Source organism: Fistularia commersonii, chromosome 14 (assembly GCF_037954325.1).
Source record: "Fistularia commersonii isolate RoL2024-O1a breed Wild chromosome 14, RoL_Fcom_v1.0, whole genome shotgun sequence".
Lineage (NCBI taxonomy): Eukaryota > Metazoa > Chordata > Actinopteri > Syngnathiformes > Fistulariidae > Fistularia > Fistularia commersonii.
The window spans coordinates 14,684,450-14,708,788 of NC_141297.1; the positions used below are offsets into that span (position 1 = coordinate 14,684,450).

Consider the following 24,339-nt stretch of genomic DNA (forward strand, 5'->3'; position numbering starts at 1 on the left):
ACATGAGGCAATGGTGAATGCTTTCATGTAGTCTCTTGCTTATTTATTTTGCACTCCTGTCTCTGTGGTGTTTTAGGTGTGGTCAGCGGTGGGAATGCCAGCGGGGGTCTGTTAAGGGCCAGTGGTTGTGGAGTTTCAAAAAAACACAGCAGTGCCTCAGTATCCAGCACCTCAGCCTCTACAACATCAGCCGCGGGGAGAAAACTGATGTAATATTGTGGGGAGAGTGGCAGTAATGCACTTAAATGCTCTTCTTTGTGCCTGTCTTTCTTGATTCTATCTATCTGACAGATTGGATTTTTGCTTTAGAGAGTTTGATATTTTCCTCAGTTTCTCATGGTTTCCCTCTCCCTCAGATCACAGTGTCAGTGGAAGGCCTCCCGGGTTTAGACAAAGGAGAGGCGTACTCCTGCTTCTTTCAGGACACCGAAACTCCTGCCTTGCTCATAAGCACTGGGGTGATATGCTCCACCCCAGATGCCAGTAGTCTGCCTCCTATTAGACATGGAGATGGTAAGCATAACAGCCTTTTTCATTGCTGTAGTGATCTTATTTTGATAAGTGAATCATCGTTGCTGTTATAATGAGTGGCAATTATTTAGTTAAAAGTCCTTTTTCCCAATGCAGAGTTCGTGATGGTGATCCTATCCCTGCGTTTCTTAAATGTGACAGTAGCAGAGACCGAGTTCACATTTTACAACTGTAGCTTAGTCCAGCAGCTGTCTGGACAAAGGCCGTGAGTATAGAAAATACAGACATAGACACTCTCACTCATCATGTCACATCAACACATATTGTAAAAACTCACCAAGCAATGCTCAAAGTGCAGTGCAAATAGCAGTAAAAAACAGATGTCTGTCTAATACAAGAGGCTTTTTCTTATTCGGTTCTGTTGAAACACAAGTAAAAGTCCCATTATGTATACTTTTAATGTGGAGGTGCATTTCATTTCCAGGCTGAAATATACAGTTGTGACTCAGTATGTGTTTCTGAACTGGCTAAATCGGATGTTCTTTTTTTCCTTGAAAAAAGCTCATTTTTGAACGGAAATTTTTTTCTTAATACTCTCCATTTTTGAACAGAAAACTTTTTCTTAATACTCTCCAATTGAAGTGTTAGCAATTTTACCTCTCATCCATCCAGATTTCAAAACAAGGGTCTCATATTGGAAGCAAAATCTGTCAAAAATTCGAGGCCATTATGTGTCATTTCTTGTGTTAATCACGAAACAATGTGGCCAAATTCCAATCTTTGACCCACAGCTATGTTTTTGACACAGAAATGATGGCCATCTGTTTCTTCAATACTCTTCAAAATACTGTCTCGCCCTTTTTTCTATGATATGACCGAAACCGAGTTCCCATCATTTGTTGTAATTTTTCTTCGACATAACTTTGAATTTTCTCCTGCATGATGGATTTTGAGGTCTGTGCCTTTATATCGTTGGGGCCGGACTACTTTTATTATTATGAATTGTGCGATGATGTTCTAGGAGAAGTTAAAGGTCCCGATAATAAACATTTTATCCAGTGCAATTTTATCAGTACAATAAATCTGAAACCTGGGGGATTTAAAATGTTACATGAAAAGGAAGAGTTGTTCTTGACATGTTTGATTGAACTCTCTTCACTTTTATTCAAGAAGGTTTTCAGCTGCAACCAATGTTTTTTTTTTTTTTTTTGACTTAACCAGCTGGTTTTCAGCAGCCTTCAGTATCTAGATCAATGAATATCCCAAGAATGAGCACATCAAAAACTGAGTTTCTAGTTTTCGAGAAGTAAAATAAAAAAGGTAAAAAAGAAGTAAAATCAAATAAATGTCAGTGATTTTCAAGCACACTATGTCCATTTCTATCACAGTCTAATTTTAACAATTCACAGGCATGTATCTGTTTTTTTATTGGCAAGTATCTGTTTTAGTGACTAGCTTTAATAGAAGATGTGTATCATTAGCCACTACAAAATAAAACAGATAGTCTGACAGAAAGAAGTGGGTTGTGTCAAAGATGTTGGAAAATGTGAGGAAAGAGTAAATAAATGCCCCCTATTTTAATCAATGTCTGTTAAAGTGTTTTTCCTTCTCTGTTGTCCTCTAGATGTCAGGGCTGTGTTAGCAGCCGCTGGGGGTGTAACTGGTGTATTCATCAGCACGTATGCACATCCAAACACACCTGCAGCCACGGAGTCACCATCTACAACCAACATGTAAGTCACTGATTTAAACTGTTCAAGCCGGAAACCAGTATTCGTCATTATTTTCCATTTTCTATATTTGTTTTACACCGTTTGCCACTCATTTTTACACCATTGTTTTTGTTTACTCTTGCTTTATTCGCATACTTTTTAGTTTTGTTCTAATTTTCATCTTTTCCTGCCTTTGTTTCTGTTTTTTTCCTTCCTGCTTCATTATTTAAATAACTCCCATTTCCAAGTTCAAACCAACCCCGACGCCATCCATCATTCCACCCACCACCAATAAACAGACTCCTCTACTTCCTACTGTTCCAACTGCTACAACAACGAAGGTCATGATAACAACAACGGCAACACAGCCACAACCCAAAGAGACATTTGCTCCCACAGAAGCAGCCGCCCCTAGAGCTACTGCTGCCGTCACACCACCCACAGCCATGAATTCTCAAACCATACCACCCCTCTCCTTTGCCACGGCTTCTCCCTTCATCAGGATCCTCAGCCTGGCTGCCACCCCACACACTGATGTCAGCACCACTGACAACAGCAACTTTGACGTGCAGGGAGCAACCGAGGGAAATGCTGTTACAAAAGAAGGGTTTGTGGTGATAGAGGCCGAATATGTAGAATCCCGTGACAATACTTCTCAGACTACACTACCCAGCGGTGCTCGCGACCATGTCATACCCGTGCTTGTTGAGCCCTCTGGAGGCTCCTCAACTACTTCCAGCGGTGTGATGATTTTAACAGACTTTTCTGTCAGAGGCAATAAGGAGGCCGTACTTCCGTCAGACTCTGAGGAGTCAGACTTCCAACCATGGTTTAAAGAAGGGGGGAAGCTTGAGCCCAATCTGGACAGGGATACACTACGTTCAACCTCATCTGTAACACGGGTTCCCAAAAACTCACTCCTCGAAACGCAGTCACCTGACACAGTGTCTGACCTCGGTTCGGAATCTGCAGCAAACATCCAATCTGATGCTTCTGCTGACTCTTACTCTCGGGTGAGTTCAGAAGCTACGAAGACTGCCGTCACACAGATCTTCTTACATAATTACATATACAGGACTGTCTCAGAAAATTAGAATATTGTGATAAAGTTCTTTATCTTCTGTAATGCAATTACAAAAACAAAAATGTCATACATTCTGGATTCATTACAAATCAACTGAAATATTCCAAGCCTTTTATTATTTTAATATTGCAGATTATGGCTTACATCTTAAAAAAAAATCAAAAATCACATCTCAAAATATTAGAATATCATGAAAAAGTCATTTTTGTTTTTTTGATTGCATTATAGAAGATAAAGAACTTTATTACAATATTTTAATTTTCTGAGACATTCCTGTAAATAGCATACATCAAGAATAGCATGTGCAAGTTATTTTAAAGTTTGTCACAAGGAAATCAAACTGAAGGCTCTAACCTAAAAGCATCCACTCTTCCTGCAAGTTCTAGATATTGTCCTATATCTCTTTCTGTTTTTCAGAAAATCACCCTTACTGTGTTTAACATAGTTAGAGTCATTTATGCTGTGATGTCTTTTAGTATATTTGCAGTGTCAATTTTTGGGGGGAAATTCTTCTCTGCTGTTACAAGCTGTTGTAAGATGACGCAGTTATTTCTTAGGTGGTTTCACTTATGAAATATTGTTTATTTCTTTCATTTATTTGTTTTGTTTAGACTCTTGGTACTATTCCATGAATTGATACACTGCTTTGATCATGAGATCAAGTGCAGTTGTTCTTGAAAATATCTATTTAACCCAAGACGAGTTGGTGACTAAAAATGTGTTTGGTCAAGAGCTCTGACCTCAGTCTTTCCATCGTTCCTCTGCAACATGAGGCAGCATTAAGGTCCTGACCCCAAGCATCCATTACCAAAGCATTTTTTGGCCATTTCAAAAAGCCAGGTGCTCCTTTGAAAGCACTAAATTAAGAGTGGTAATGAGCAGCTTTGCTGGGTTTGACATCAGTCAGGGTATCACGGCCCTAATCTATCAACTGTTACCCTCTGTGCAACTAGTATCCCATCTAGATGGGATCATCATTAATAATAATAGTAATTCAAATACCCAATTTTCCCCAGTCACATAAATATGTTTGTACATTTTAGTTTAATGCTACAGCCATAGGTGGCTAACTTCAAGATGATGGGCCTGCTGAAGGGCTTTTGTTTCTATGATACCCAGTATCTATAGAAGTAAGAGTGTTGACGCAGAAGCAGCTGCTACAGACCTTTATTTGGATAAAAAGCAGACCAAAAAGTCAAAAGTACACAGTAATACAACAAACTGTGTTCTCTACAACCAGAAAAAGAAGCACCAGAGACTGATGCTGATGTGTCTAACAGAGCATAAAAACTGAAGCGCCTCCGTTGCAAACTATTAAAATGATTCAGTGGCTCATAAAAGGCTATAGAGGATGTTCAAACATCAAATATGTAAGTGTAGAATGATGTTTTGTGGTTTTCCATTTCATGAGCTATTCACAGAGCAGTAGATCTTGTCATTTTGATCTTCGATTGGCCTGCTGCTATAGGCCATTATTGGTACTTTGGTCATCTTTCTTTTTATCTGGTACCGTCCTGTGTGTTTATCTTCTAATAGTCAAAGCTGTCTTAGCAGGAATGTCCCTGTGTGGAGAGACTTCAGGATTCCTCTCTACTACCTGTCAATGTGGAAAGGAAGATCACCCTGGTGGGACAGCATCTTGATCTATTTGAGGTGATGTAACTACAAGTGAAGACCATTTAGATCTTTAAAGCAACAGTAAAAAGCAGGTTCCTGTTTTTTGCAGATATAAATGATTCACTGCCACTGAACTTGCAACTTATTTACCTTAACCAGGCTCTTTTATAAAACACAAAACAGCTACACACATGAACTATGTGCTCCTGATTTCTGGAAGCATATACAGTATATGAGTTAAAAGTTGTTCCTGGGATTAGTTTGAAAAAAATTTGCAGTTTTGCAACAAAGCAAATCTACCTGTCTGGGAATGTGGAATCTAAAAGCTCACATTAAACACTTGAGACCACAGTAATTCGCATCCTGGTTTGGACGGATTTCCCCTGTCACAATGTTCTTTAGTGTTCTTTTAGTGTTCTTTAGTGTTGCAATCAAAGCCTCAGTTTTATTTTTCTCTTTTTTGTTTTCTCACAACAAATAAAGAAAGAATTATTCATCCAGAGTTTAACGTGAGCCCAGGAATCATAAGCCGCTGTTAACGACATTTAATGAAAAGACATTCATTAAATCAGTTCCAGTTTCTACTGGCACAAAAGTAATAATGATGTTTTTTTTTTGTTTCTTTGTTTTGTTTTTTTTGCAATATCTTTGCATGTGTGTTTTGTGCCTCCAGGATGAAGAGTTCAACTACGAGTGTGTGCTGATTATTGAGAATCATTCAGTAGTGGTGGATGCTGTTGTGGAGGTGGATACTGAAAAGCGGTCTGTCTTTGTGATCACCTGCAAACCCCATCAGGTCAGAAAAGAAAAGATTTCAGAGTTTTTTCTAATCATAAACTGGATCCTCCAATGGGCTGTCTTCTTCTTCTCCTTCGGCTTTTCCCTTCAGGGGTCGCCACGGGGAATCAACCTTCTCCATCTAACCCTATTCTCTGTTTCCTCCTCTCACACCAACTACCTTCATGTCTCCTCTCACTACGTCCATAAATCTTCTCTTTGCTCTTCCTTGAGACCTCTTGCCTGGCAGCTCCAATTCCAGCATCCGTCTACCAATATATTCTCTATCCCTCCTCTGTACATGACCGAACCATCTCAGTCTGGCTTCTCTGACCTTCTCTCCAAAACATCGAACATGTGCCGTCCCTCTGATAGACTCATTCCTGATCCTATCCATCCTGGTCACTCCCAAAGAGAACATGAGCATCTTCATCTCTGCGACCTCTAGTTCTGCCTCCTGTCTTTTCATTATTGTAACAGTTTCTAGTCCATACAACATTGCTGGTCTCACCACTGTCTTGAACACCTTTCCTTTCATTCTGGCTGATAGTCGTCTACCACATAGAACCCCTGACATTTTTCTCCACCCATTCCAAACTGCTTCAACACATCTTTTCACCTCTTTTCCACACTCTCTTCTGCTCTGGACTTTTGACCCCAAGTATCTGAAATCCTCCAACTTCTTGATCTCCATTCCCTGTAGCCTCACCGTTCCACCCGAGTTCTTCTCATTCACACACATATACTTTGTCTTGCTGCGACTAACTTTCATTCCTCTCCTTATAATGAAGTGTTATGTCTGTCAGATTTTAGTGGACTTTATTATTATTTTTTACTCTTTATTAACAGTATGAGCTCACTAGCCATAATTCAAGTGAGCTACCATACAAATATCTGCATTAATGAGCTTTTAAGGACAGAACAATGTGACTTTTACTCTTCACTGCGGAGGAGTAAACTCCACCCATCTGGTCCCATTTATTATGTGTGCTAATTAAGATAAAAAATATAAAATGAGAGGTTCCACCCAAACATATATTATATCAATAAACCAGCGGCCTGTAATTTGAAAAACATATTTGTCCGATCTTACATTTGCGTTTGGATGTGTTTTAGTCATTATCAATCTGAAATAAATAATTTCTCATGCACTTTAAGTGCTTTGTGCATGGTTGTTTGTCAGTTTAGCTCATATAACACATATTGCTTCTACTTCATGTGTTTCAGTTCGGCTACTCTGTCGCCATGGAGGAATACCCGGCCACGATTAACGTGAGAAGAAAAAACCACTTCCTCATTGACAGCGCTGAAGATCTTTATGGTGGGGACCATGGAGCATGTCAAATTTTCTGAAGTGCTCGGCCAATGTTTCTGTCTGCAGAATTTATCACCTGATATTTCCCTTGCACAGATTTATTAATGTTACCATCAATGCCGATATGATCATATATGGAAAATTGCAAATGTAGTCGATGACAATATGAACTAAGTAAGTGTTTATTTGGTTGAATGGATGTCAATGTCAGGACTTTGACTATAAACAACTCGATTCAGATATTGACAGTTGTTTATTCTGTTTGCTCTGTCAGTATCATGTTCAAAAATCAGGTTTTTACTTTGGCAAAATCTAGTATTTGTGAGTGAAAATGTCAAGCTACCTCACTGATTTAACGTCTTTCCTGTGCCGCAGTGACTTTGTTCAATTGTTCAGTGGGAAGGTCCGACTGCAGCAGATGTCGCACTGCCGACCCCAAATACGGTTGCGTTTGGTGCGGCGGCACTGCAAGCTCTCGCTGTGTGTACCGAGACTCCTGCGCCAACGAGATCAAGCACACCTGCCCTGCGCCCGTCATTCACTTTGTACGTCTGCAGAAAAATGTCTTTTGACAGAAATTTCCTATTTTTTTAATTGTAGTCCGCTTATGTTTGTATATGCCCTGCCATTATTGTAACCCTGGTCTGTTTAAGCCACCTGCAGGTCTGTAGTGAGTTTACAGTATGTCCAGCTGTTCGTATGTGCAGGCACAAAACATTTTGAAATAGCGTGAAATTGTCACAAACAATGATCTTTACTGACTCATGGATTCTTCTTGTAATTTTTTTTCTCCCATTCAGTGTACTGTGTGGGTCCTATGAAAGAGACCCTTTTTTTGGTTAGACACGGTTAAACTAGTGCTGGTTTCAAAATACAACAATTATATCGAAGAAGGGAAACTTGTTTTCAGATGGTTTAAGAAGAGGTTCGTCTGGATCCTATGTGAGACCAAAGCATCATTACCATGATTATCAGTTGTTTTATATAGTTTTCCCTCAACCATAAATGCTATAGTTGATTTGTAATGTCAGTTATGGAGTATTTTCTAGCCCAGAGAAGTAATGAAAGCAGCACATCTCTCCTTGTTTATTTTCAGAGCACCATCAAAATAAGACTTAAGGTGTTTTAAAATCTGAAAATACTGAATGACCTAGTTTTGAGTTTATTTAGCAAAATTTTTATGTCTTTCCTCATCTTTGGAAACTTTAATATCTTGGTACAAACACACATATTATTACCATCTCATTTTGACAGCTGGACATGGTTTCAGTATGAACACTGACAACATCTAACTCACCAGGACCACTGGCTGTTGTTCAGTTCAGTTATTTTACAGTTTTCTGAAATAACAAAAAGAAAAAAAAAGAAAACATAATGCAGCATACTTACAGTAGGTCAAAGGACTGTTTTGCTTCTGACTCAAGCAGAAACATTTTGAAGCAACTTTGTGCGTATTAAATTTCAGGCAACCAGAACACAATCGTGCAGTCATTTGTGTTGGGAATTAAAGTTTGTGGCAAATTATTGAGAGCATTTTCATATTTTGTTTGCTGTTGAAAAAGTCTTATATATAATTTTATATAAAGAAGAAGAAGAGAAGTTATTGTCTCAAATACTAACATGTGCTTTTCGTCTGTTGACTTGAAAGCAACAGAGACATGATTGGGGGATTTGTATTCTTCAGAGGTACCAGCAATATTATTTTAGATTTTAAAGAATAAGAATAAGAACAACTTTATTTATCCCGAAGGAAATTGTTGTGCCAGAGTTTCAAGTAAAACATAACAATAATAGATAATAGCAGGAAGGAGGGAGAATAAGAAATACAAATAAAATATAAAGTGTCAAAGTTAAGGCTATAAAGTGTTTTAAGGTCTTAAAAAGTACAAAGATTCGAATATTCCCTTCTATTGGAGGAAGAGGAATTAAAAACTCTGATGGCCCTTTTAAATGAAGTTCATTTTATACAATATACTTCAATATTATATTTTATATTATATTACATATAATTATGTTCTGAATGATTGAGACTGTAACTAGTGAATCCATGAGCTGACAGTGTCATTACCTCACTAACAGACACCAGGTGTTGAGCCTTCTGTCATGATAACTTGATTTTGTCAATGAATCAATCACTAAATGCATTTCATACTTCTTTCCCGTGTGTTTCAGTTGGACCCAGTCTCTGGCCCCGTCGAGGGAGGAACGGTTGTCACCATTTCAGGGTCGAATCTGGGTCAGAAAACCGAAGATGTTCAGGACCACGTTACAGTGGCCGGGGTTCCCTGTAATGTAATCCACAGCCGATATGAAGTCTCCTCAAGGCAAGTCTTAATAAGAATAAGAATAAGAACAACTTTATTTATCCCAAAGGAAATTGTTGTGCCAGAGTTTCAAGTGAAACCTAACAATAATAAATAGTAGTAGGAAATCGTATTAACAGTAAAAAAGGGGGGGAGAATAAGAAATACACGGTATTTATTAATTTATTATTGTATTAATGGTAGTATGATGACAGGTAGAGGTGTAAAGACTCACTGATAGACAGAAACATATCAGGAGTTTCTTTCCCTCGAACTGTCTTGAAACTTCTTAAAGTATAAAAAAAGTCAATTAGTAGTAGTTTGGTGTAATAGCAGCTTTAATATTCTGATACCAGAGACATGAACATTATTTTATAGACTTTCTCTTGTTTTCTAAATAGGTTACAAAATTCCTAACAATATTTACACAAAAAATATTTCCTTCCTTTCCTTCCCGTAGGTCAATCAAGGTCTTACATATACACTACATTTAGAAGATTTAAAACTAAAGTGATAAAAGCCCATAAGTCTATCTGTATGAATAAAGTTCTGTATTCTTTTTCAGTGTTGGTAAAAAAACCAAAGCATGTTATGTAACACATTTATAACGAAAAACAGTAAGATGATTCACCTCATGTTTTTTTTTTGCATTTCATATATTTTAGGATAGTATGTGAGACAACAAGCAGCGGCGGAGAGACAAGTGGCCGGGCTTCAGTTAAAGTTCGGGGAGGGGAGCTTGGGCTTTCAGCTCAGATCTTCAGCTTTCAGGTAAATTCAGCAACACAAAGGCAGATAAGTTCAAAAAACACTTTTCAGTTTAATCATGAAACATATTAGATAAACATATAAGTATATATAAAAATAAAAAATAAATAAAAACAGAATATAATTGACTGTAGGATTATCTTTAAAAGTACAATTATATTCGGACTCAAAGTACTTGTGACGCCATCAGAATAGCAGCAGAATCTGCTGCATTACCCTGATGGGAGGCCTGCCATCTTTAGAGGAGCGATCAAACAAAGACTTCAAAAACAAAGACATCTCTGGGGTATTTTCACGCCCCTTGCACCGGCACTTACACTACTGATTCCTGCTGTGTCTCCCCCCTCTAGTCTGTCTATAACATCTACAAGTAAACACTTGGGTGTGGAGCAGACAGACCTTTAATGAGTTCTTGGATGTTGTTTTTTTGGATTAAGCCCAAGTTTGTTTTTAAAATGAAGTAAGGTCTACAACTGGAACCTGTATGGGAAGATAGAGAGGGATAGGTTTGTGATTGTCCCAGGTTTTCCTGGTGTTCTGGAAAACACTGTAAATTCATGGTCCGATTTCTGTTTGCCAATGTGTTAATGATAAACACGTGGAAGATGAGAGAAAAAAAAAGGAAGAAAAATCCCTCCTTGAATATTGTGTCGCGATTGAAAATTATTTGAATTGTTTAAAATGTTTCCCAAATTAAAGAAAATTCAAGATAAACATGATAGGTTGTTAAGAATTATGTGACCATTAACATATTGCCATAAAATAACATAAAAGATGGGCGTTTCTTTTGAAGAATTTACTTGGGGAAAAAAAAATTGGGGAATTTACAGGGGAAAAAAATATTAAAAGAAAATGATGGAGACTGAGTTACAAGAAATTAATTATAAATGAAGAAATTAGAAGTAAGAAATGAATCTAGCAAATTAATGAACATTATTTAAAAAAAACAAAAATAAATAATTAAAACTAAAACTGAACAACAAAGACTAGAAAATCAGAAAGGAAACATAGGAGGGATAGAGCATAATGAGGTCTATATAGTCCAAGTTTATTTAACCCAATTAAGGAAATTATATTTCCCATGTGGCCTTTTTAATTAGACTTCACTCAGCTAAGTGAAACCTTGCACAGTAATAAAATAGCAGGTCTCCTTATTTACATTACACTAAAAGGACAACAGCCTTAATTAATTGGCCAAAGTGACAAGCAAATTAATGGTTGTAGAACCGTGCATTCCCCCGTGTGAACCCACCTTCTTGTTTTCCCTATCATACTCCTGTGTTCTTTACCTTCCCACTAAATCATCCGCTTGTTATCCGATTATTGATTTTCCGTAGTGTCCTTCGGCCTATTGCATCTTATCCGTTATTTTATTCATTTGTTTTTCCTCTTGATTCTTTTGTACCAGGATCCTTTTTTGACTGGCATCTTCCCTGTAAGAGGCCCGAAAGCAGGGGGCACTTCTCTCACCATCAGGGGTCAGAGACTGAGGACGGGGCACCCGAGTGAAGTCAGTGTCCTGATCGGAGGAGTGTCATGTATGGTGTAAGTGTTGCTTAGCAACCAACTTCTTCCTGTTAATTACTGTATTTCTGGGCCGTAGAGAATGGTGATTGGAGTGTTGTTTGTGTTCAGGCTGAACATCCACGAGGATGAGATCCATTGTCTTACCCGAGGCAGCAACAGAACAGGGCAACACGGCATCACAGTGCGGTTCGGTGGGGCTGAGCGCCATCTACAGGGTGTGGTGTATCATTACACGCCCAACCCCAACATCACAAAGGCGGCTCCATCAAAAAGCTTTCTCAGGTGCTGTTCAAACTGAAAAGAATAATTCATGAAAGGTTTATTAATATTAAATGAAAATAAAGAGCCCATTTATTAAATAGGCATTAAATTACTGTGATCTTATGGCAGGAGAAAAAAAATTGGACCGAAATATTGCAAGATCTTTATTTAGATCTCAAAAAAGCAGGCCCAACCAATAGTTATTAACGCGTTCATTCTAGCGGGTACAGAAGTATAATTGAGTGATGTGTGTTTAGCAGTAATTAATTTGTAGTAATTGCTCAAACTGGAGAAAGCATCATGAAACAGAGGTATTTAAATCATGGATTTGTTTTTTTTTCTTAATGCCACACTGTGTTTTGGCAGTCAGTGCTCTGTAATACAAGAACAACAGGTGAATTCAAATATGGCAATATGGTGTATAAAATGAAGACCAAATATGTCTTTGGATCGTCCCAGAGGCTAAATGTCGATTATTTTACACCTTCAAATAAAATATGTGGGAGTGGCCATATGGGCTGTATTTTATTTCCCCTGTAGTGGCTCCAAACAAAAGAATTGGCCTTTTCAAAAATGCCTTCACCTGTTCTTGTCTCCTCTTGCTAAAATATTGTCATGGCTAATCAACACATTCTCTACAACTGTGGTTTTATCGCAATGCTGTCACATATCTGTAATTACTTAAATAGTCAGTATAATGCATTGTGTGTGCTAAATTAACATATTTGCATTTTCTTCCAGCAGTATCTTCAAAACAAAGACAGAAACTCCCACTGTTTCATTCATTAAAGCAAATGTTACAAATTGACAACTATTTACATTTGGTAAATCAAGCCTTTTGAGTTGGTGATTTCCTTTGAATTATTCAAAGCTCACACTACTCATCGGGTCGATTAGCCTTGACCAAGAAGTAGAAACTGGCAGAAAGTTTTTTGACCAGTGATATAACTAATATGCCTTATTATCTCTTTAAAAGCAAGATTTATAGAAATAAATAATTGCAGTATGGAATTATGTCATTTCTGTTTCTCGAGAACACGAGGCTGCAGCACAATCTGTTTTTCGTTGTTTTATTTGGTTTTGTTCCATTCATTACTTTACCTTGTCTTGCCTCTAGTTTTATGCCTCAAACTTTTAAAAGCTCATTAACAATTCCAAACCAATATCTGAGCCAACACACAAATAGGGTGCGAATATTCCGTTTTGGGGGATTTAAATGGAGTTATCAAAATATCTGATGAATAATATCATAATGGATAATTAACTAATCTTATTGTTTAGAGGACACGATCAGGGTGTTTATGTGTTTACCTTAAATACTCTTTATGTGATGCTATTTTAAAAAAAAATACCTGACATCCACTTTTAGCAACTCTTTTTTTCCATGAAATTTGCATACAATGATTCAAGACTGGCATCCAAGTTTATTACTGTGTCAATTTTCAACAGGATCAATAAATGTGCCCTCAGTGTACACTAAAGTGATGAAATCATGGAAATTAAAGTTTTCTATTGTTTACCCTGAAGCGGAGGCAGAATCATCAGAGTATCTGGTCAGAACCTGGATGTGGTCCAAGAACCAAAAATGCGGGTCACGGCCAGTCCTCCTGATCCTCTGCCTCCAAGGAGAAAGAGGAAAAGACGAAGCTCTCGAAGGAGGAACCCAGGTAGACTTCATGCTGGACGGGACCAAACAGATATACGGAAGAGAGGGAGGAGGATCGTCCCAGAGGCTGAATGTCGAGGAGGATCTCTCTGTCACATCAAGCAGGTACCTTGTCTTCTCACATTGTATTATATTATATACCGTAATTTCCGGACGATAAGCCGCAACTTTTTTCACTTAAACAACAGTGCGGCTAATATATGGATTTTTTGGGGGGGGGCTAACAAGCTTCACGCTGCTAAAACATTTATCCTTGTGACATTGGACCGATGAAATGACCGGAAAATTCTGAGTCCATTCAAAGAAAACGACTTTGACGGTTTTAGTGCGCAGGAGTAAGCCCAAGATAGCGATTGGCTACTGAGTTGCGCTCAATAGTCCGGAAATTTTACACCTAGATTATCCACCAAGCAACCCAACATTGGATCGTTTGTCTTTCCTCCGCAGTATGAGTCTACATGCTCAGTGAACAGTTCCTCCCTCATTCTGTGTCCGACCCCTGCTGTGGGTCCAGAGACCAGGAGAGCCAAGGTCAAAGTTCTTTTCCTGCTGGACAGCCTACATTTTGACTTTGGCATCGTGGGTAATGAAGCCTTCAGCTATGAGCCGAACCCCAAGCTGTACACCCTGAATCAGAACGAACCCAGCAAACCGTACCACCACAAACCGGGAAGCATCATCTCAGTGGAGGTAAGAGACTGGAAATACATGATAAAGTTGTTTTTTTTATAAATACATCCACATCATGCTGTCCACTTCCTTTGAATTCCAGGGGGAGAACCTGGACCTGGCTATCTACAAGCATGAGGTGGAGGCTCGGATCGGAGAGGGATTGTGTTCGGTAAAGACTCTGACGCACAACCATCTGTACTGCGAACCTCCGGCCCAGCAACCCTTGATATCTGCCAGCAAGAAGCAGGATGGCTTAGACATTTTGCCTGAGTTCACAGTGAGTAGAGGATTCCGGACAGTATTTTCACCTCCATGTGAAATATATACATTCTTGTAGACCCCTCACCACCACCCGGCAAGGCGATGATCTTATACATTAAATGAAATCCTTGTTCTGCATAGGATAGTAAAATCCTCCTTTTGTAGCCCAAGTCATTTTTGTTGCATTCTTGAACTTCTCAGGTTAGAATGGGGAACCTGAACTTCTCCCTGGGGAGGGTGCAGTACGACAGCCAGGCCCTGTCCACGTTTCCCCTGGAAGCCCAGGTGGGAGTTGGGGTGGGAGCCTCCATTGTAGCTCTCATTGTTCTCATCATAGTCCTGATATACAGGTAAATCCACTCTGGGCTCAATCTAATGTTTTGAATTAAGGAGTAAAATGATGTAATAAAGGTCCCCTTGAGGTCAAGGAAATGAAAAAGTGTGAATTTGCTCTGTCTCCTCAGGAGAAAAAGCAAACAGGCCATGCGGGACTATAAGAAGGTGCAGATCCAGCTGGAGAACCTGGAGACAAGTGTGCGAGATCGCTGCAAGAAGGAGTTCACAGGTATCCCTTGAACATCTCTGATATGAACCTCAAATCATCATCTGCACTGTCACATCTCAGAGGAAGCGAAAGAATCAGGGTATCATTCTTATCACCCTCAGATCTGATGACTGAGATGATGGACATGTCCAGTGATCTGGTGGGTTCAGGGATTCCCTTCCTGGATTACAGGGCGTATGCCGAGCGTATATTCTTCCCAGGCCACCAGGAGTCGCCACTGAGGCGGGATTTGGATGTTCCAGAAAGCCGAAGGCAGACGGTGGAGCAAGGGCTGGTTCAGCTTTCAAATTTGCTCAACAGCAAACTCTTCCTCACCAAGGTGGATCTACATTGTTTTATATCCCCAATTTAGAAATGTTTTGAACGACAGACATTATCTGCCTCACTTACATCTTTTAATGCTTGGTGTGCCTCTAGTTTATTCATACTCTGGAGGTCCAGAGAACCTTCTCTCCAAGAGACCGGGCCTATGTGGCCTCTCTGCTGACGGTCGCTCTGCATGGTAAACTGGAATACTTCACTGACATACTGAAGACACTTCTGAATGATCTGGTGGAACAGTATGTGGCCAAGAATCCCAAACTGATGCTCAGGAGGTCAGGGGGAATTTAGAGCTCTCATTACATCTCCCTGTTCTCATTACATTGTGCGTGATTAATTCAATTTTGTTTACTTTTTCTGCAGAACCGAGTCAGTCGTGGAAAAGCTCTTGACAAACTGGATGTCCATTTGCCTCTTCACCTTCCTGCGGGTATTTTATATCATAAATTACTAAAATAAAATCAGTATGACTAAAAGATGTTGTTTTCTTAGAAAGCTGTAAGTAAGTTATAAATCAGTTCTTTAAATATTCCCAAAACTAGAGGCTTAACAAGTTATTGTAATCACAGCACATGAATGAACACAGAAATAATATCACATTATCAAGTCTTAAATATATCTTTCATTGAAATTATAAAAGATTGAGTTTTACCTACATTTTTTGCAGGTTGGTTGGAATTATCCAATTATAAACAACATGCCATTCCCAAAATAGTTGTGAGAAGTTCAAAAAAAAGATATGCTTTTTGGTCGAGTCAGGCTACTGATACGATCAGAATTAGAATTGCCTTATTCACCAAGTAATTTTGCAACTACAAGGAATTTGCTTTGGTTGACAGTGCTGAACAGACAACGTGTAACAGGTATTAAGTTAGTGAAAATAAAAGAGAGATCAGGGCGATCGTGGTTGGTATTCAAAATGGCAAATTGTGCAATGGCATTACTTATGAGACAGTTTGCCTATTGGCTCCCATTTAAGAAGCAAAGCTAACTAGCAGACAGGTGTCCTTTCAGATTTTACTATTGTGATTTTTGGGGGGGATCCATATCACATTATCTGTGTGGCGACTGAGAGAACATAAAGAATGGGACACATCTTTGACCCTATTTCTATGATCCTTTTTTCCTGGCCAGGAATCAGCAGGGGAGTCCTTTTACATGCTGTTCAGAGCGATTAAACACCAGGTGGACAAAGGACCCGTAGACGCCGTGACAGGGAAAGCCAAATACACCCTGAATGACAACCGGCTGCTGCGGGAGGATGTGGAGTACCGCACTTTGGTGAGCACACACCTGTATACACCTGTATATCACCTGTATTTTAGTCGTAGATTGATACCACCAAGGAGCTCCACTGAACGCCACAGGAAGTCTTTCCTACCTGAGGCTATCGGACTTTTTAATTCCTCTCCCCTCAGCCGCAGGGAATCTTCAAATCCTTGTACTTAAAACCTTAAAACATTTGATAGCCTTAACCTTGACACTTTATATTTTATTGTATTTCTTATTCTCCCTCCTTCCTACTATTATGTATTATTGTTATGTTTTTGCTTGAAACTCTGGCACAACAATTTCCTTCGGGATAAATAAAGTTGTTCTTATCTTATCTTATCTTATCTTATCTTATCTTATCTTATCTTATATCAATCTTTTGTAACTGATTGTGGTGGTGACAGCAGGAGATTGGCGGCATAATTCTAGATTGCTGAGAACTAGATCTCCCAACTCATGCCAACTCATGCCCTTACTTAATTATTTTTTAACCTACTTACTGCCTTCTAAATATTCTTGATCCTTGCCTGGGTGAGTTGGTTGTTACTATACTTTTAATGATCTGTATATGTTCTTCACCCTCAGGATTATCATAATTTCGTTTCATTTGTGGATTAATTCTTGCAGATTAGAAGGGTCTTTTGCTCCAGCATCTCCTTTTTTTTTTCTCATTCCTTTCAAAACTTCTAAGTTGCTGCAAATTGAAAAAGAGCCAACATTATTGCATAAATTAGAACACAGTTCTCTGGTATATGTAAGTGATAAAAGTTAAATTTGACAAAATTAATAAATGTCATTAGAAAAGTGGCCATATTTTATATTCCCTAATTTTCATTTTACAATACGTGCTGCCTCAGACTTACTTCAGCAGCTGTTGACACATGTTCATGCTTTGGACACAAACTGAAATCAGACATAGATGTCTATCTTTTTACACCTTGTTATCCATCATTGTCATCTGTTCAACTCCTCAGACCCTGAATGTGGTCACGCCAGCTGCTCCTGCCAGTGGCAGCAACAACACACACACAGTTCCTGCCAAGGTCCTGGACTGTGACACCATCACCCAAGTGAAGGAGAAACTCTTGGAGCAAACATGGAAGGGAACATCCTTTTCCCAGAGGCCGCACATTGACTCGTTACACCTCGGTATGTTCTGTTCATTATACAGGATATAATAATGAATAATTGTTGATCAAGATAAGTTCAGGAATATCCTGTTGTTGTCTTATAAATCTTGAGAAAAGACTCAAAGGTAACATTTGATTAGTCCTATTAACTAGTACACTAGTAGTACTATAAGTATCCTAAATTTGTTACCCCCTCCTCCCCCCCATTGCCAAACTTATGCCAAACTGTTACAAACTTACCAGAAGCATAGCAGCATAATGCTGGCTGTTGTGGAAAAATTAAAATAAAATGAAAAAAAAAAAGAATTAAGACATAGCTAGTCTCTGCCGTTAAGTAGGCAAATGATAGAATAGGAAATATAACCTGATTTACCCTTATAATTTTAAAAGTCTAATGTAAAATGCTCACAGTTGTATATGGGAGTTTAAAAATATTTCTACCCATGAACTTAAACAATACAAGTGCTTTTGAAGTGCAGGTTGTTCATTTATGCAAATACCTTGCTAGAGAGTCCTTTTACAGGGATTATAATCTAACAGATTCAAGATAAAACTTCCAAATACATCTTCAAAACTTGTCACGTTTTACCCCTCTTTTTTGTTCTTCAGACCAGGTGTCATTCATGGGTTTTGTTTTGCGAAATCAATAGACAGACACCTACCAGAAATCTTCCTTTATGACTTAAGAAGTCATTACTCTTCCAATCAACCATATTGTAGATAAAAAGTGACCAAAAGCAACTCAATGTAAATGTCAACTGGTCAGTATAGAAAAAATGAACGGTGGTTGGCCTAAAAAACAACTGTGTTGAATCCAGAGTGGCGTGCAGGTGTGGCAGGTCATCTCATCCTGTCAGACGAAGACCTGACATCAGTGGTCCACGGCTCATGGAAACGGCTAAATACCCTCCAACACTACAAGGTCAGCGCATTTTACATGTTCAGTGCATCTGTTTCTAGGGATTTTTTTCAGATTATTAAAGTTGTTAAGTGAGTGTTTATTTCCTGTTATGATGCAGGTTCCAGACGGAGCGACAGTTGCTTTAGTACCCAGGAACACAAAACACCACCCCCATGACAGCCATGATTACATGCCTGGAGAGAGTGAGTCTCAATAAGACTATACTCACACACAAACACAAACACACACACATACATACAAAGACATTTACATGACCTCCACGCAACAGCACAGATTTGACATTTAGATATTTAAACATATCATGGTGCAATATCCAAAAAGTGTCAGGGGTATTATGTGATAGAAGACTTTCAGACAGAATAAAAGGAAAGGTGTACACAACAGTGGTGAGACCAGCGATGATGTATGGACTAGAAATTGTTACAATGACCAAAAGACAGCAGGCAGAACTAGAGGTTGCAGAGATGAGGATGTTGAGGTTCTCTTTGGGAGTGACCAGGATGGATAGGATCAGGAATGAGTCTATCAGAGGAACAGCACATGTTAGATGTTTTGGAGAGAAGGTCAGAGAAGCCAGACTGAGATGGTTCGGTCGTGTACAGAGGAGGGATGGAGTATATATTGGTAGACGGATGATGGAATTGGAGCTGCCAGGCAGGAGGTCTCAAGGAAGACCAAAGAGAAGATTTATGGACGTAGTGAGAGAGGATATGAAGGTAGTTGGTGTGAGAGAGGAGGATACAGAGAATAGGGTTAGATGGAGAAAGTTGACTCGCTGTGGCGACACCTGACGGGAAAAGCCGAAAGAAGAAGAAGAAGAGGAAGATGGTGCAATATCCAAGTGGTTCCCAGAAAGACTCTTCAGAGCTAGAATCGCTAGTATATACCTTAGGGTGAGTGAAATCACAAGGGTCAAGTCTTACCGGCTCAGATGACGCCTGTTCCAGCAAGATCCGTGTCAGGAATTGGGGAACCAGGAGACCCTGTTGAGAGTCTGGCTACTGGAACACAACACAAACAAGGCAGCGCATTAGACACTACTGGAATGCCTCTATACCAGCAACCCCAGTGAGAGGGGCTACATAATGTGGATATGGAGAAAAAAATGATTCTTTGAACCACCACATCCAAGATGCCAGCGAAGCAACTGGTTACTTGGTGCTCTAATGGCCGCAAGAACAACCGTCGCATTTTGCTACGTCATCTTCATCGCCAATCAACTAGATTCGGTTCCAAGTCCCAAGAATCGGAGACCCTGAACACAAAGGCAGCTGAATTGGGACGACAGGAGACGACCAGGAGCTTCTTTCACCCCAAGTTCAGTCTCCTGAGGATACACTAAGCGGAAAACAGGAGGTTTTACGAGTATTAGTGAGCACCAGAACCACTATCCAGGATGATAAAGAAGGCTTGCAAAAGTAAATCAGGAAAAATGCCCATAAATGATGATCTGCTAAGTGAATCCCTCAAGTTACAGAAGATCAAGTAAGGATCCAGAAGGGTTGTTGTGGACTCACAAGCCCCTGCAGGGAATGTACCATCAGCAGCTTGAAGGAGTGGCTGACTTAGAAGTATTTAATGACATATTAATGAATTAGTATTTGCATGATTACACAGGAAATGCATTAACATACATTATAAGCAAAAAGCTCAGTTCCCAAAAGATTTGAACTTTTTTAATAAAAAGCTCCATTACCACTCACCCATGTGATTACCCTTCCTTACAGAGACCCCGATGCTGGATGATGGAGAGGAAGGAGGAGTGAGACTTTGGCATCTGGTGAAGGCAAGTGAGGAGTCTGAGCTTCCTAAGCATCGGAGAGGCAGTATGAGAGAGAGAGGCGGGGAGAGAGCAAAGGCCATCCCTGAGATTTACCTCACCCGTCTGCTGTCCATGAAGGTAACATGAATGGGGTCGGTGGTATCAGTCACCCATGCTGGTTCTCATCTGTATACGATAAGAATCTCCAAGTTTACTTGATAATGAGACCTAAATATTTCTCCACTTACCTCGTGTTTCTTACCAGGGTACCTTGCAAAAGTTTGTGGATGATTTGTTCACGGCGATCCTGAGCACCAGTCGCCCTGTACCTCTGGCTGTGAAGTACTTTTTTGACTTGCTGGATGAGCAGGCACTGCAACACAGCATCACGGACCCAGAGACCATTCACATCTGGAAAACCAACAGGTAAACAAAACCCTGCCTCGCTGACATTAATTGTCAGAAGACGTGCCACTGTCATTTAGGCAACTTCCAATGCATATAAATTGGCTTCACTCAGAGGTTACTTACATGTGATAATAGCTTGCTTTGGTTCTGCAAGGATTATGAGACATTTCCCATTGTTTTCATTGCATTTTGTTTGTAAGTGTCACATTATCTGATGCGGTCCCCAGCTTCTCGGGTTAAAATTTTGGTAACAGCTTGACCCATTTGGCTCAGAAAAAGGACGAATTGTTGAACAAGATATTTTCATTTATGTGCATTCTGGCGAGCCATAGAGTTACTGTCAGCTATAGTTTAGACTACCAAAATCTGGCCTTCAATCGCTTGTGGTCATTAAGAACATGGGTGTGATTTGCTAATATTTTTCTCTTCGAATTTCAGAAAATAGTCCATCCAATCATGTGAAAGAAAACTCAAAATTATTTGAAAAAAAAATCATTATGAATTATTTTTTTGTATTTTTACAAACTGACAAATATTAAATTCCCTTTCTAACCAAACTGTTCAGCCTGTTCAGCTTAACCCTAACTAGTGCGAATCATTCAAAACCCTACACATCACTGCAAGAACTCAAAAACTCAACACAGGTTTGGCTGAAACTATCCTGGAAGAACCTTGTTAAATAAAAATCCTAACATTTGCCTCTTTGAACAGTTTACCCCTCAGATTCTGGATCAATATCCTGAAGAACCCGCAGTTCATCTTTGACGTACAGACCTCAGACCACGTCGATGCAGTTCTGTCTGTCATCGCCCAGACTTTCATGGACTCCTGCACCATTGCTGACCACAAACTGGGACGGGTGAGGCAATACAACAGTGCTCTGACCACTATTTGCTAAAAAAGTGCAGAAAATGCAGTAACCAAAATACAAGATAACAATATAATAATAACATAAACAGAGGAACACTTGTCACTGCCACCCTGTTGTTCTTTCCAACTCGCGGTGCAGAACGTTCATCATAAATTTATTATTATTATCATCTATTATTGTTATGTTTCACTTAAAACTGTGGCACAACAATTTCCTTCGGGATAAATAAGGTTGTTCTTATCCTTATCCTTATCCTTATTCTTATTCTTATTCTTATTCTTATTCTTATTCTTATTCTTATAAAGATGTGTCACTATGTTTAAACTCGATTGAATAATAAAGTTATTTAGATATTAAATTGTCACAGTGTGGAAATGGGGAATCTCTTTATTTGGATTCTTCTAAGTTATTGTTCTGTATCCACATAGTAATGCATAGACGGTAAAGACAAGGCACAGGCAGTGATATAACACATTTCAACCCTCAGCTCATATAAATGATTTAATTAAAATTTGCTAGTTGTAGGAAATACCCACAATACAAATATATCCAGAAAAGGCTATTTTTAAATTAATTTTACACACAAATCTTCATATCATCTACTATTGAATATGCATATTTTTGTTTTTTCAACCTTTTCCCTGCACAGGACTCTCCTATCAACAAGTTGCTGTACGCCAGGGACATCCCACGCTACAAACAGATGGTAGAGAGGTAGGAACTCGGCAACTGGTAGCCCCAGTGATGGCAAGCAAGAAAGAAGGGAAAAAACTGAAATCGGAGGAGGAGAGAGAAAGAGTCCTGGAACAATGTGTGCATGGCAGGCATATGGGAGACCGAGCCCATGATACTTCCATGACTGAAAGGAAACCAGATCTTCTCACTCACTACTGTCTGCTGCACATTAAACCCTGCAAAACACTGGTGATTTATGTAACAAACAGCCATGCCGAGAAAGCCATGTGTTAGAAAACACACCACCTCTTGGATGGGCCATACAGGATCTGACATTGATTCTCATTTTCTAATCCTTTAGATTAAGATACTAAGGCTGTGAAGTAGACTACAACTTGAAAATTTATTTTAGAATAGCTTAATGTGGTGTTTTGGCAGTACTTTAGTTGACTGACTGACCTCTGTCTCTGCAGCAGCAAAGTATGGCGTGTGTTTTTTTTGGACCACTCGGGGGCACTGCAGCACAACAATTTTTTTTTTTTTTTTTTTTTTTTTTATTTCCTCCCTCTGCAGGGTCTTTACAGTGGGACACCAACCTCTGTCCACCTCGCAACTCAAAATGATTGTCGTGATCATTAATTTGCTTCATTAACAGCCCAAGAATGTGTCATAGCAGAGGAAAAGCTGTTAAAAAAAGTCATACTCACATTCTTTAAATTCTCTTTCAACACCTAATCCTTCTCTTTGTAAAAAAAAAACTACACTAGTGGACTATTGTGTCTTCTTCTCGTAGCAACATGACTTGATTTTCTTCCCTTGAAGATGTTTTACCTCTAGTCCGAGAGGGTTCTTTAGTTGGATTTGGGGGGTTCCTGAATTTGGAATTTCGGATACTGCCTTGACGATTGAGTGAAAACACCATGCATGCACGCGCGTGCACAAACACACACACACGTACAAACAAACACTCTTTTTTTATAGTCTTTTGCTCAGGTGTGGGTTTATATTACTTAACAATTGCAATTTTCTTAATAGTTTTCCCAAGATTTTAACATAACTAAAAAGTAGTATATATGTGTGCAATATCATCATATATATATATATTGTTATTTACAATTGTGTTTCAGTATAAGTAGAAGACATTGTGGGCTCCACTGCCTGCTCTGAATCAGGTCAAAGAGAAAATATCCGATTTCATCATCTGGAATCGCTGATTTCCCTTTTGAGCATTTCAGTCTGGTCATCATTCAGTTTTGGTGTTGATGTGACCACATTAATAGCAAAAAGATGTCTCAGAACGTATTTATTTTTTTATGCAGGTTGAGTGGCCAGACTCAGTGACATCCCTTCTGTTAAATATATCTTTCCTCCGGTGTCACCAGGTACTATGCAGACATACGACAGACCATCTCGGCCAGTGACCAGGAGATGAACTCCGCTCTAGCAGAACTCTCCCGTGTATGTCACATTCCTGTTCTGCCTTCTTGGATAAATAATGTTTTGTAGTTACATGAATAATTTCGAGCCCAGGATGTTTGCATCTGTCTAAACAAGATAGACCTGGGGTTTGAGATTAAATATGAAACATTCCCCACCTTTTGACGTTTCTGTTTTACTCCTTCAATGCAGAACTATGCTGCTGAGGTTAACTGCCTGGTGGCTTTACATGAGTTATATAAGTACATCAACAAATACTACGATCAGGTGAGTAACCATAAAGATTACACTGCTGGAGTCTTTACTTTTTTTATTCAGGCACCTGTCACAAAGTGCCTCACCATTAAATAAATTCAAACCAAACTAGTGGAAGGGGTTTCTTGGTAACAGGAAGTAGATGTCTTTATACTGGGGGCTCACAAAGGCTACATCTAAGCCATCCAAAGTTACATATCTGGATTTTGGCTGGCGAATTTTGGGCATTTTATACAGAATTTAACAGTGACATTCAATATTCAAGTTGCATTTAACTGCTCTTGTCA

General features: G+C 39.2%; 1 protein-coding gene across 3 annotated transcripts in view; it reads left to right on the forward strand.

Moving 5' to 3' along the window:
- Positions 1-24,339, forward strand: part of plxnb1a (plexin b1a) — a 77,324-nt gene that overhangs the window by 49,719 nt on the left and 3,266 nt on the right. The window contains exons 9-39 of one of the 3 annotated variants that reach the window (XM_086159942.1): positions 77-209; positions 357-513; positions 628-736; positions 2,096-2,204; positions 2,432-3,196; positions 4,822-4,920; positions 5,558-5,680; positions 6,889-6,982; positions 7,352-7,521; positions 9,149-9,300; positions 9,945-10,050; positions 11,456-11,592; positions 11,683-11,856; positions 13,363-13,606; positions 13,949-14,191; positions 14,274-14,450; positions 14,636-14,784; positions 14,899-14,999; positions 15,101-15,318; positions 15,417-15,595; positions 15,684-15,750; positions 16,455-16,601; positions 17,567-17,741; positions 18,541-18,644; positions 18,742-18,826; positions 20,372-20,544; positions 20,672-20,832; positions 21,526-21,673; positions 22,335-22,399; positions 23,743-23,818; positions 23,990-24,064. In XM_086159942.1, the coding sequence (XP_086016068.1) occupies positions 77-209; positions 357-513; positions 628-736; positions 2,096-2,204; positions 2,432-3,196; positions 4,822-4,920; positions 5,558-5,680; positions 6,889-6,982; positions 7,352-7,521; positions 9,149-9,300; positions 9,945-10,050; positions 11,456-11,592; positions 11,683-11,856; positions 13,363-13,606; positions 13,949-14,191; positions 14,274-14,450; positions 14,636-14,784; positions 14,899-14,999; positions 15,101-15,318; positions 15,417-15,595; positions 15,684-15,750; positions 16,455-16,601; positions 17,567-17,741; positions 18,541-18,644; positions 18,742-18,826; positions 20,372-20,544; positions 20,672-20,832; positions 21,526-21,673; positions 22,335-22,399; positions 23,743-23,818; positions 23,990-24,064 (4,915 nt within the window). Of the gene's footprint in view, positions 1-76; positions 210-356; positions 514-627; positions 737-2,095; positions 2,205-2,431; positions 3,197-4,818; positions 4,921-5,557; positions 5,681-6,888; positions 6,983-7,351; positions 7,522-9,148; positions 9,301-9,944; positions 10,051-11,455; positions 11,593-11,682; positions 11,857-13,362; positions 13,607-13,948; positions 14,192-14,273; positions 14,451-14,635; positions 14,785-14,898; positions 15,000-15,100; positions 15,319-15,416; positions 15,596-15,683; positions 15,751-16,454; positions 16,602-17,566; positions 17,742-18,540; positions 18,645-18,741; positions 18,827-20,371; positions 20,545-20,671; positions 20,833-21,525; positions 21,674-22,334; positions 22,400-23,742; positions 23,819-23,989; positions 24,065-24,339 lie in introns of all 3 variants that reach the window. The other 2 variants (XM_086159943.1, XM_086159944.1) reach the window with 2 other exon arrangements.